This window comes from Cucurbita moschata, unplaced genomic scaffold (assembly GCF_002738365.1).
Source record: "Cucurbita moschata cultivar Rifu unplaced genomic scaffold, Cmos_1.0 Cmo_Scf00034, whole genome shotgun sequence".
Lineage (NCBI taxonomy): Eukaryota > Viridiplantae > Streptophyta > Magnoliopsida > Cucurbitales > Cucurbitaceae > Cucurbita > Cucurbita moschata.
In genome coordinates, this window is record NW_019268550.1 from 75,277 (window position 1) to 88,250 (window position 12,974).

Sequence of the window (12,974 nt, forward strand, 5' to 3'; positions counted from 1 at the left end):
TTTTTTTTTTTTTTTTTTGTCTTATCTTCATATAATTAAACCCATCATATTAATCAATTAATTAATTAGATTGATCGAATGTTGCTGACTCTGACTCTACTCCATTTTGTCGTGCCCTGCTTTACGATGGTTGCAGAAGAAACGCAAACAAGTTGAGCTGGCAGGTTTTGTTTTGGCTTTTTCTGAGTGCCTTCACCGGGTACGATACTCCTCTCCCTCCCTCCCTCTTGCTTGTCTCATTCCATCAAATCCCTCAAACTACATTATTGTTTATTTATATGATTATGCATTTTTGTTTTTTTTCTTTTCTTTTCTTATATCACTTGTCGTTCACACCACAACCCAACTTTATTCCATCTCCAAATCCCACTTCTACCCTTGCTATTCTATGTACGCATATGGGAAGTTGAAGAAATTGAAAATAATAATAATAATAAGAATGTGGGCGATGAAAGCATGCAGGATAACAGCGGCAATGGGACTGTACTACTATGGTCTGCGAGACACGACAGCTACTTATGCTACCAACTTCCTGAACTTGATTCCCGTGGTGACATTTGTAATCTCCTCCATGCTCAGGTATGGCCCACACCGGCTGTAGTAGTAGTAGCATATGTGTGTGTGTGTGTGTATAATTATGATGGCGATGGGGCGTTGGATGTTATGTATTAAATTCGACAGCAATTAATTGTGTATTGTAGGATCGAAAAAGTGAGCTTGAAGAGAAGGGCAGGGCGAATAACGGTAGTGGGGGCAATTTTGTGCGTTGGGGGAGTAGTAATTACGAGTGTTTACAGAGGGAAAGGATTCCACATTGGTCATCATGTCGCCCACGTCAATGATAATACAAATAATAACGCAAGTAATGAGGGTGGTCGCCACTGGGGGCGAGGCACCCTCCTGCTTCTTGGCAGCTGCTTCTCCTATTCTACATGGTTTGTTGTCCAAGTATGTCTTACTCATCTCTGCACTGCTCCATCTCAGATCATTCAATTCCAATTTAATAATAATGTTGCCACAAACAGGTGAAGTTGCTCAAGCTGTTTCCCTCGAAGTATTTGGCCACCATGCTAACATGTGTCATAGCATGCATTCAGTCAACACTGCTTGGGTTGTGCCTCGACACCAACAACGCCTCTTGGAAGTTGGGTTGGGATCTTCAGCTTCTCACCATTTTATACTCGGTATCAATTTTCTTCATTCATTGCATTGCATTGCATTGCATTGCCTCATTAATTAACCAAACTAAACTAATAAATTCCACTTTTCTTCATCTTCATGCATATAATATATATGTGTGATACGTATGTCTATTTATACATGGTCAGATCATATCATACACATACACATTTTAACCCTGTGCACTGCAGGGAGCACTGGCGACAGCAGCTACGTTTTGCTTGATGACATGGGCAATTTCAATGCAAGGCCCCACTTTCCCACCCATGTTCAACCCCCTGACTCTAATTTTTGTGGCAATCTCAGAAGGCATCATACTTGGGGAGGAGATTAAAGTGGGGAGGTAGGACATATATTCAAAATTAATTTAGAGTTAGTTAGTAGTAGTGTTTGGGAATGAAATTGGAAGAAAATGAATAATAAATTGATGCATTGCAGCATGTTGGGGACGGGTGTGATGGTAGCGGGGCTCTACTGTTTCCTGTGGGGAAAGACAAAGGAGGTGAAGAAATCAGCGCATCTCCCAAGAGCAACAGCAGCTGCACTCGCAATTGAAGCAGCAACAGCAACTTCAGAACCTGCGCCTCTGCCATCAGCAGCTGTAGTGCCAACCGCTTCACCCACTCCCAATAATAATACTCCAATTGCTGCTTCTGATGCAGAACAAGGCTGCAACAGAACAAACCCTTGAAACTTACCAACTTTATTTACATTTTAATCTTTCAACATCAAGATATGAACACTTGTGTTCTTAACCATCCATTTTCTCAATTCACCAACTTATTACCTTTCAACCCACATCAGAAGTCGCTCCCAATATATTTAATCTTTTTATTATTGCATTTACTGATGATATCTAGGGGCAAATACATTTCTCATAACGTCTTATTATTGCGGTCGTTTCAACCAAAAATTTGTTGTTTTCCCTCTAATTAATTAATACCGTTTTGAACCTGACTTAACCGTTTCTTTTTCCTGTTCTCCATCATATTTACTGTTTAAAATAAGTTTAAATGATTTGACGTAGTTAAAATAATTGATATACAAAATTTATAACATTAAATTTGTAATTTGGAGAAGAGGCCAAAATGTTGCCCCCCAGATTATCCAAATTAGGATGTTATGAGTTGAACCGGATCACTGGTCCACATGGTTTTTAGTTTGAGGCCTGTTTTGTTGAAGGCCTGTTTTGTTGAAGGCCTGTTTTGTTGAAGGCCTGTTTTGTTGAAGGCCTGTTTTGTTGAAGGCCTGTTTTGTTGAAGGCCTGTTTTGTTGAAGGCCTGTTTTGTTGAAGGCCTGTTTTGTTGAAGGCCTGTTTTGTTGAAGGCCTGTTTTGTTGAAGGCCTGTTTTGTTGAAGGCCTGTTTTGTTGAAGGCCTGTTTTGTTGAAGGCCTGTTTTGTTGAAGGCCTGTTTTGTTGAAGGCCTGTTTTGTTGAAGGCCTGTTTTGTTGAAGGCCTGTTTTGTTGAAGGCCTGTTTTGTTGAAGGCCTGTTTTGTTGAAGGCCTGTTTTGTTGAAGGCCTGTTTTGTTGAAGGCCTGTTTTGTTGAAGGCCTGTTTTGTTGAAGGCCTGTTTTGTTGAAGGCCTGTTTTGTTGAAGGCCTGTTTTGTTGAAGGCCTGTTTTGTTGAAGGCCTGTTTTGTTGAAGGCCTGTTTTGTTGAAGGCCTGTTTTGTTGAAGGCCTGTTTTGTTGAAGGCCTGTTTTGTTGAAGGCCTGTTTTGTTGAAGGCCTGTTTTGTTGAAGGCCTGTTTTGTTGAAGGCCTGTTTTGTTGAAGGCCTGTTTTGTTGAAGGCCTGTTTTGTTGAAGGCCTGTTTTGTTGAAGGCCTATTTGGGGTGTGGGCTATCACGTTTGAGTCCAAATTCTCTCATAATATTTTTAAAATGAATTAACTGGGGTTGAAATGGAAACCCTAATCAGTAATAATTGAAAGCCGTTATCTGAATTATGCAGAGGAGAAATGTGTCCTTTTGAGGATCACGGAATAAATGGCAAAAAATGAACCAAACGTGTGATTTGATGGGATTAAATGAAGAACCCATAAATTGAAATATTAGTTGAGATCGAATTGGTTATTAAGCACTTGAATAAGGGTACGCTGAAAGTGGGTGGAGGGAGAAGTGTGGGGCAAGGGAAGAAGGGATATGGTTTATAAAAAGAAGAAAAAAAAGGAGCTTTATTGGATTTGTCGGTGGGGTTGGGAGAAAACAGAGGCATTGTCGGATTTGAGGCCCAAAACCATCAACGTTGCGAGTAATTCAGTACTCAACTTGGCTCTTGACACCGCCCAGTTTTTGTTGTTTTCTGTGGAAACTCCCGACTACACTGCCCTGTTGTTGTATTTACTATTTGTTCTTTTCTTTATTCCCGCACTAAATGCTAAATTAACGTCCCAAATTTAGTGTCTGAATTATTGGCAGATGGGTGCGTAGGGCATCTTCTACTCCACGTCCTCTCTCCTCTTTGACCTTATTTCGTTGATAAGACCGCACCCTAATTTATGCCCAATTTGAAATTCTCACCCACCTTTTATCTAATCTCTTGTTTCAGAAATCAAAGATTTCATCCCTGCGTGCAAAGTAAACCAGAGAAAGAAGAAAATAAATAAATGGTAAAGAAGAGGCAGGTATCCTTAAGTGGATGCGTATGCGTATGCACGAATGGTTGTATTATCTTATTCGGTCTTACAAAGCGGCCAATAAAAGGAACAATATTATGGCCACACAAAAGAATTGAAAAAAATAACGAATTTGAGGCAAATATAGGGTAATAGGATCCCCTAAAGCAGCGGTAGGGGTTGGAATTCCCGGTTTCCTGTGAGCCTTGGATTCTGCATTACCAAATCCAACCACCAAACTCCACCACTCACTGCTCACTCGCTCCTACTCGTAGCTAGCTTCACAAAGATTTTGGGGGGAAAGACGTGATATTGTTGCATCTTCTTCTTTATCACAGCATATCATAGCATAGCATATATATATATATATATAAATGGAAAAGAATATTATACTTCTGACTTCGTACTCACTTTCGGCGCTGTAACCGAATCCAACAAATTAATTAAAGGCAGTGAAATGAAATAAAGGTGTATTTATTTATATGCAAAACTGCGGCAGGAGAAGTAGAGAAATATGAGGAGTTGGGAGGGATTATAAATAGGCATACGCCATTTTCTCTTAGGGTTTATATCTTTTCCCCCTTTTCTTCGTTTTCTTATTTACATTATTATTTGGGCACGATGAAATAAGAGTCATAACCTCCCTCCCTCTCTCCCGCTCCCCTGTTCTTCGTTCGTTCGTTCATTCATTCATTCATCCCCCTCTCGCTTGGCGATAACGCTCCGGCAAAACTCCCTTTTTCTTTTTCTTCTTTCTATTCCGTCGTTCTTCCACTTCCTATCAACCGCATTTGTTTAGAAAAGAAAAGGAAAAGGAAAAAGACAAATATTTGTACGCGGGTGGGTTTTTGTTATATAATTGGATCCAACGCTGGAGGGCGAGGAGTCAAGAATGAGAAAGGAGAGACGACGCGATAAGAAGATGAAAGGAAGGATTTCGATGATTGGGAGTTACGCCATTGCATCTTCCATCAAAGACCACCACCATCAGCGCCCTTCCATCACCTGCACTACCTTTAATATACTCGCTCCCATTTACAAGCGTCTCAATCAACAGGTTCGATTCCTCCTCTCTTTTTCTTTTTCAATTTTTCATCTCCCTTCGATTATTCGGATTCTAACGGATCCATGGATGGATGGATGCAAAACAGGATCCCAGTTGCCGCGAAAGCGATTACAGGACATACTGGCTAGCCAGAAACCAGAGAATTCTCGATTGGCTCTTGTATGAGAAATCTTCCATTATCTGCCTTCAGGTTCGGATTTCTTTTTTCTAGATCGAGTCGCAAGCATTCACGTTTCTTTCTGATTTTATCCTTTCACAAACGAGGCCGTTGATGTGTGCGTCCTATTTGCTTTTCAACTCTGGCCTTGGGCAGGAATTCTGGGTTGGAAACGAAGAACTTGTAAATATATACGAAAACAGACTCCGCAATGCCGGTTATATCAGTTTCAAGCTTGCTCGGACCAATAACCGTGGCGATGGTACGTTTTCCCTCTTTTACTCAACACTCATCATTCAGACGTATCCGCATCAAGGTTTTTTAAGAGGATAGGATTTCGTGAATATTAGATTCTGCATCAAGGTTTTTCAAGACTAGGCAATGAGTTTGTTTTTGTAAGAGGATTTCGTGAATACTATTAGATTATGGTCTCCTCCTAGTCCTCATTTGGAAGCAGGCCTTCTCTGTTCGTATTATGTTTCTTCGGAATTCTGCCTGTTAATTCTTTTCAAATTGAGGTTGATTGGATCTGAATCTTCAGGTTTGTTGACTGCGGTGCATAAGGATTATTTTAGAGTGGTAAACTACCGAGAGCTGCTATTTCACGATTGCGGAGACCGTGTTGCGCAGCTATTACATGTTGAATTAGCAGTTCCGTTTTCACAGTGCCGAAACAATGATATTCGACAGGAAATTCTCATTGTCAACACTCACTTGTTATTTCCTCATGATTCTAGTCTCTGTCTTGTCCGGTTGAATCAAGTAGGTGCTCTTCTCTTTGCATTTGTGCAACTTTTCACTGCTTCCAATTCCAATTCCAATTCCTAAAGATTTCAACCTTATTCTTCCATGTCCTTCAGGTATACAAAATCCTGCAATACGTTGAATCTTATCAGAAGGAAAACAAACTCAATCCCATGCCCATCATACTTTGCGGGTAAGTTTCGTTCCCTTCCTTCTTAATTCTTTGTTGTAATTTTGTTCCCTTCCAGACAGTCAATCTCTTGCTATCTGCTTCGACTAGAACAACATGGTACTTTTAAGAAGGTCTTTCTGAATGCTTGTTTTTTTGTTTAGTGACTGGAATGGAAGCAAACGTGGACATGTGTACAAGTTTCTTAGGTCGCAGGGGTTTGTATCGTCATATGACACGGCTCACCAATACGCAGATGCAGATGCACGCAAGGTTAGCATCTTCAACTACGTTCCTCATATAAAAAAATAAATAGTCAACGTTGACTATTTTTCTAACTTGGGTCGTGCCTCTCTTTCTTGTGTGTAAACCAGTGGGTGAGTCACCGGAATCATCGGGGAAACATTTGCGGGGTTGACTTCATATGGCTTTTAAATCCGAACGGTTACAGAAAATTGCTAAAAACAAGCTGGAGTGAAGCTGTTTTTGGCATGTTCAAGGTAAAAAATTCTTCTTCTCCCAAACTAATTGCTGTGACTTTCAATTTATAACAATATTTGCAACTTATCTGTCTTGGGCGATAGTTTCCTGCTTATCTTTCATTGCATTTCCATGTATGATTTTTGAATTCGTCGCCATCTGTTAGGTTGTTGTATGCTCAACCATGGACATTTTTCTGCTTCCTTTTTCAATACAACAAATGTGAGAGATGAAGATTTGAATTATGTTCATGTTGGCTTTTTGCTTAATTCATGAGTGTATATAGAACAACACTCGAGTACTTAAACATTGGTGTGAGTACCAAGTTGTTTTCTTTCTCCAATTCTAATACCATCTTATTATTTTCAGTATCTGCTTCGAAGAGCTTCGCTGACAGAGGATGATGCATTTGCCTTTCTGAAGGCGGACAATGATGGTGACTATATAACCTACTCTGGTTTCTGTGAGGCACTTCGACAGGTAGATGCTGAGGCTTGCTGATTTAAGTTTTGAAAACTGTATGTTGAATTTGTTTGGGGCCTTCCCTCGGGAAAACTATCCTCATTGGTTTGAATTGAAAAACTGTGAATGGTTAAATCATTTTCTGCAGCTCAATTTAACTGGTCATCCTCATGGCCTTAGCGTTGGAGAGATAAAGGACTTGTGGGTACAAGCAGACAGTGATGGAAATGGCATTCTCGATCATAATGAATTTCAGGTAAGCTTTTCCAGTTCAAGTGTGTTCAACTTCTTTACTTAAAAAAACTAGAGTAGACAGGAGTTAAACAGGCATGGATATTGATATTGATAGTAATGGTGGGTGTGTTTTGTGGTATAACCATCCCATGACACAGCAGAGAATTTGGAATTCTACTGGGACCGAGGAGAGGGATGAGAAAGGCAATGAGGTTGAATCAAAGGAAAATCAGGAGCAAACAATTGGTTTCAGTGTTGAGAATGCAGTCCTGTTTCCTGCTGAAGTGGAGAAAGGAAGGTGGCCTGAAGACTACTCCCTTTCAGATCATGCACGACTCACTGTGGTGTTCGCACCCATAAGAATGCCCTGTTCTCAGTTGATATCCTGATAGCATACAATTGTTACTGTATACAAAAAGAAGTGGAAACCACAATTCACAATTGCAATGCTCGCTCTCGAGGGATGAAACGTCGAGAGTTTTCTGGGCACGCACACAACTCAGATTGATTTACGTCCAATACCATTTTCATTTTCCATCCTGGACTTGGAGGAAGGAACACATCTGCAACCACAAGCTCGCATCCATTTTAGGGGAGCAGACTCCGACCCCTCTTAATCCCTGCATCTACACACTACTACAGTCAATTGTCGAACAAGTGAAAGGAAGGATAGAGCCCATAATGTGTACAGATACATACTACAGACAGAGACAGCTATTGGTTACAGAAATAATTGGCCCTTGCTTATGTACTTTTTACGGGACGTATAACATATGTACAGCTTCTTAGTACTTTTGGTATTTGGTATAGAAACAGTTCATTAGGTCGGGAATGGAGGACGAGATAGGGTCATCACTGTAAAGAACCAAATGAATGTGTTTGTTTTAAAGTGATTGATAAAAGTGACTTTTTTTCTTCTCTTTTTTGCTTCTTGAAAAACACGCAACAAAGGTGAATAGAACAAGCACAAACAGTCTTCCTTAATGAACAAGCAAAAAGTTGTGCCTCCAAATAGCCCCAAAACTTCCAATGAATGAACGAGCGTTTGTTTTTAATACCATATTGAGGGAGTCAACAACACTCGGTTTGCTTCGTTGGTAACTTGTGGTGTATTACTGGTTTAGAATTCTACTGCGTCGAGTGAAGGAAAGTCTCAAAGCACCCCCAAAAATGTAACTAGACAATGAGATGCTTCTGGTATGGTGGTGGGTAAACCGGCAAGTAAATTCAGGGGAGGCATTCGGGACCGACTACAAGAAGTGTAGTATACACGTTCATAAAAAAAACAAAAAAAAAAAAGATAGAATCATAATTCAGTTTTGGAGATGTAATTGATAAGAAAATTAGATAATGAATTCGAATTTAGCATCTAAAATTATTGAAAGCAAAACGTTTAATGTTGAAGTTTGTATGATTGAGTAAGAGTGTGATGGGTGTACACTTGTGTAAGCTATTTTATGTGGCGAGGGAAAAATTATAGTTGGATGAAGAAAATGATAAAGAAAGGATGAAGCGAATATTTTAATTGTTTGAGAAAGAAAAAAAAAAAGAAAAAAAGAACGACGGGAAAGACGCGCGTGGATGGGGAGGGGACAATAAGTTGGGCCTGGACAATGACGCATAATCACTTGCTTTCACATAACGTGGCGAACTTTGATTTGTCCGCCTCCGATATTTCACCCCCGGTTTCCCCATCGCCCCTTCCGCGTCCACACAATGGCAGAGTTGTTATTCCGACGAACAACATAAACAGTAGGCCAGACGCGTTTTTCATCTTGGTAAATTACAGGAACAAAATAAAAAATTGAATTCCCTCTTAGTTACAGTTTTCTTCATTTTCTCTGAAAACTAAATCGCACTTTCTTTCACCCCTGAGTTACTCACTCTTTATCAAAACAAAGAATCTTTCCGGACGGCCGGTTACTTCCTTCCCCCTTTTCTTCTTTATCTTTGCCAATCCATCCCCCCTCTTTTCTCCTTCGATGGCCGTCTTAACCCTCAATTCCCTCCCCCTGGGCTTCCGATTTAGACCCACCGACGAGGAGCTCATCGACTACTACCTCCGCTCCAAAATCAATGGAAATCACGAAGATGTCTGCGTTATACGCGAAGTTGATGTCTGTAATTGGGAGCCCTGGGACCTTCCTGGTACGCTCTCTATCTCTCTCACCTTCCTTCCTCTTCTTATTTCCTTACTCTTTACAGCCAAAATCTCGAATATCGTTTGATTTTATTCCATTTTCGCTTCTCGCTGCATCTTCCCTTTTTATTTTCTACTTATTCTTAGTTTATTGAATCCAATTTCATCTGCTTATCCCTTCAGTTGACCCCAAGATTTACTCTACCCAATCACCTTTTATCATCCTATTTTGTCGGGTGCAGATCTGTCGATATTAAAGACGAAGGATCGGGAGTGGTTCTTCTTTTGTCCGCAGGACAGGAAGTATCCTAACGGGCATCGCTTGAAGAGAGCTACTGTTGCTGGCTTCTGGAAGGCAACGGGTAAGGATCGCAAAATCAAGTCTGGCACGAAATTGATTGGAATGAAGAAGACATTGGTATTCTACAAAGGTCGTGCTCCTAAGGGAAAGAGAACCAATTGGGTAGTCCATGAGTATCGTACCACTCTTAAAGAACTTGATGGCACCAACCCTGGGCAGGTTTGATTTTCTTCTAATTTCTCCATTTGGCTAGCAGGATGAATTCATTACTACCGTTCTTTCTTATTTGACCACTCCTTTATGCCGATGTTTAGGATCCAACACAGTTGCTTGGCAATGATTTCTCTTTCTATTTTCTGCATTCAGAACTGTGATGGATGGTTTCTTTTAGTTAAAGGGCTTCTGAAATGCTAGTTAATAGTATGTAAACTTCCCTCTACCGCAACATTATGATTTTCTTCCACCTCACTCTCTGCTTCATCCTGTATTTATGTTGAAAATCCCAAGTGGGAGATACTTGTTCTGCACAACCAAGTTTTTTTTCGTTACACCTTATAATTCTAAGTGTTCAGTTTTCAGGTAGAATCTATTTCTCGAATTTCTGATTGTCCTTGTTTCATAATTAAGATACTATTTTGGTTGTTGGTTTCAGAATGCCTTCGTTCTCTGTCGCCTATTTAAGAAACAGGATGAGAGTATCGAGGGGTCAAATGGCGATGAAGCTGAAGCTGCTATTTCATCCCCTACTACAACTGAATCATCTCCGGGACCTGGAGATTCCCATCCAGAACAAATACTTCCTTTAGATTCTCCTTCATTGCAAAGGCAGGCTGAAATTTCTGATGGAGTGCTATCTGAAACTGTAGAACATACTGATGGTTCAGTTGACATTCATGGTTTTGATTCATATAATGTAGAAGTGAGAGGCTTTCTTTTCTTTTACTTTCCTTTTTTATATTAAGAAATTGTACATAATCAATTGGATCTAAGTCTAGTTCTCGTTGCAGATGGATCCTCATCCAGACGAAGAGAGGAAGTTCTCTGGTCCCGAGAACCAACCACTTGATAGTAAACTATATTCCCCATTGCATTCGCAGCTGCAAGCTGAGCTAGGATCATCTGGCCTATACTATTCTGATAGCAATTACTTGAACTATGGAGCTAATCCTAATGCAGAGCAATTACAGATTGGGGCAGAGGATTTCGATTTTATCCATCAGATGCTAGACTCGTTTGTCTATAATTCGGATGATTATGCACTTGAAGACCAGCAAGAATCCATGTCCCTAAGTGAGCTTCCTAACAATTCAATGGCAAGCTTGGACAACAGAGCATTCGGCAAAGTGGAGGCTGACACTGGCAAAGCATTGGTTAGTGAGACCTTTCTTGCGGCCTTTTCTTTTTAAAGGATAATCTTATTTTTTTTACATTATGGTTTCTGTTTCTGCTTTGAATTAGTTTCGTTGTACTTGCGAATTTCTTGTCTCAAAGCAGGCTATGCCAGACTTTGAAAGCTCAATTTGTCTGGAGGTTATTGACAGGAAGACTCCTATTATTGATCATATGGGAACTGCAGCGCCAGAAGAAGGTGCTGCTGCCTCTCTCATCTCACAATAATGTCGACGAGTCCATGGCATATCTTGTTAAAATTATCATGCAAATTAAATGTCTTTGGCAGGTCTACTTTATAATCTATCAGGTAGCCTTCAGGAATCATACAATTACTTGTCTGTAGTAGGAAACACGGATGCTTCAACTGGAATTCAGAGAATGAGTCGCCGTCCAAGAAGTGTGCAGCAACCAAATGAATTTTCTACATTTCAGGGGATTGCGCCAAGAAGGCTACGACTGCAAAGAAAACTTGTAGCACCATCTTCATGCTCTAGCAATACGTGTAGTGAGAGTAGTCGATGGCAGGATGATGACCCCCCATCAATCTCAAGCAAGGTAAAGTAGTTGATGAAGTGAAATGTAATTATGGAACCTATACTAACTATACCAGACTGCTGCGATACTATAAATGGCCATCAACATGACTCGCAGGTTAAAAAGCCTTCAGAAAACAAGACTACTGGAGGTGATGGTGGTTCTGTGGCTGCCACGGTTGATGTTGTGAAACAACCCCAGGTGATGCCCGATGCAGATTCAGGTGTGGGCAGTAGTAAAGCTTCCCAGGAAGTGAGTGCAAAGTTGGTGGCAAGCGATAGCCCAACGATTGACTTCTTAACGGGCAAAAGAAGATTGGTGACGGCACTGCTACCTTCAATCCTTTCATACGTTTCTGTAGTTAGGCTTGTAGTTGTAGCATTGTCCATAATTTTTATTAGCATTTGGAAGTGCCGTAACCGTGAGCAGCGTGGGTACCTTGTCTCTCCCTTCTGTTAGCCTCCGTTAGGTTTTTTTATGCCCTTCATGGGGGATATAGAAATAGGATTGTAGAAATAACAGCGTAGGATTGTGAGGCATGTGTGTACGATACTTGGTTTGAGCCTTATGTATGTACGTCCCTTAGACTCGGGAGTCCCATGTTTCCGTACGAAACGATTCCACTGTTCACCACCTTTTTTCTGAAGGTATTTTGTACACATGTTCAAAACTTTTAATGTACCTTTAACCTGCAGACAATAATTGCTTTAAAAAAATGGTTGTTTAAGAAAAGGAACAGGAGCAAGGCCTTCTGCAACTCTAAACATGTATATTCCCCAGTAGGGTAGTGTGTAGTAGCATCTGTGAAGCAATAATCGAGTAGAAAGAAACTTTATATAATGAAGGAAGAGAAGGAGATTTGTTCATGGGCTGGGCCAAACAAACAAACAGAGTGTGTGCAACAATATTCTTCCTTCCAAGCTAACATAAGTAGTGGGAGAGGTGAAACAAGAAGATAGATAGAAACTATAAAGTAAAGAAAATGATTCTATACATTTGAAAAATGAAGAAAGAAGATAGTTACACTTTTGATTCCCATTCCTTAGTTGGATGGTTGGTAAGTAAACTCACCGCCAGTGGCTGGAGTAAGAGATGGGACGGCTGAAATCCATGGTGGTGCAGAGCGGCTTTATGAAAAATGCCCCACGCTGACTCACTTCCACGTGTTACCCTCCTTAATAAGTAAAGGGTTGCGCTCACCTTTTCCAGTTAAAGATTACACTTTTATTTTTCGTTAGTCTTGATTTTGATTGAATAATGGTAGGATGGCATTGAAGAGTATTTGTTAGCTTTGAGTGCAGAATGTTATGTTGAGTCACAGTGTGCAGTTAATGGTGAAGTATATACGTAACACTAACTAATCCATCATTAAACTCTGGGTGAGTGAAGAGGCCAGGGCTCTGCTCCAGAGAGCGAGAGAGAGAGAGAGAGAGAGGCGAGCCAGCAAGGCATGTGAGATCCACTTTTGAGATTTAAAAAAAAAAAAAAAAAAAAAAAAAAA

The 12,974-nt window shown here is 40.4% G+C and overlaps 3 protein-coding genes across 6 annotated transcripts in view; all 3 read left to right on the forward strand.

Annotated features, from left to right (window-relative positions):
- LOC111430706 (WAT1-related protein At5g64700-like) overlaps positions 1–2,021 on the forward strand; it is a 3,202-nt gene extending 1,181 nt beyond the window's left edge. For both annotated transcript variants that reach the window (XM_023067080.1, XM_023067081.1), the window contains exons 3-8: positions 137–199; positions 463–579; positions 702–948; positions 1,026–1,184; positions 1,371–1,522; positions 1,618–2,021. In XM_023067080.1, coding sequence (XP_022922848.1) covers positions 137–199; positions 463–579; positions 702–948; positions 1,026–1,184; positions 1,371–1,522; positions 1,618–1,870 — 991 coding nt within the window. In that variant the 3' untranslated portion in view covers positions 1,871–2,021. The remainder of the gene's footprint in view (positions 1–136; positions 200–462; positions 580–701; positions 949–1,025; positions 1,185–1,370; positions 1,523–1,617) is intronic.
- A 2,289-nt stretch (positions 2,022–4,310) lies between these two features.
- Positions 4,311–8,026, forward strand: LOC111430875 (uncharacterized calcium-binding protein At1g02270). Of its 2 annotated transcripts, none has more exons than XM_023067343.1 (10): positions 4,311–4,851; positions 4,946–5,050; positions 5,174–5,279; positions 5,559–5,779; positions 5,878–5,954; positions 6,095–6,203; positions 6,305–6,430; positions 6,780–6,890; positions 7,021–7,128; positions 7,265–8,026. In XM_023067343.1, exons 1-10 carry the CDS (start codon positions 4,687–4,689, stop codon positions 7,493–7,495), a joined length of 1,359 nt encoding a protein of 452 aa, XP_022923111.1. In that variant the 5' UTR covers positions 4,311–4,686; the 3' UTR covers positions 7,496–8,026. The 2 variants fall into 2 exon arrangements, with proteins under 2 accessions (XP_022923111.1, XP_022923112.1); XM_023067344.1 differs by having other exon boundaries at positions 4,312–4,851; positions 7,268–8,026.
- A 788-nt stretch (positions 8,027–8,814) lies between these two features.
- Positions 8,815–12,175, forward strand: LOC111430714 (NAC domain-containing protein 91). 2 transcript variants are annotated; one of them, XM_023067100.1, is made up of 7 exons: positions 8,815–9,254; positions 9,489–9,766; positions 10,200–10,466; positions 10,555–10,917; positions 11,039–11,135; positions 11,226–11,494; positions 11,591–12,175. In XM_023067100.1, exons 1-7 carry the CDS (start codon positions 9,089–9,091, stop codon positions 11,930–11,932), a joined length of 1,782 nt encoding a protein of 593 aa, XP_022922868.1. In that variant the 5' UTR covers positions 8,815–9,088; the 3' UTR covers positions 11,933–12,175. The 2 variants fall into 2 exon arrangements, with proteins under 2 accessions (XP_022922868.1, XP_022922869.1); XM_023067101.1 differs by having other exon boundaries at positions 8,817–9,254; positions 11,042–11,135.
- The last annotated feature ends 799 nt before the right edge of the window (positions 12,176–12,974 follow it).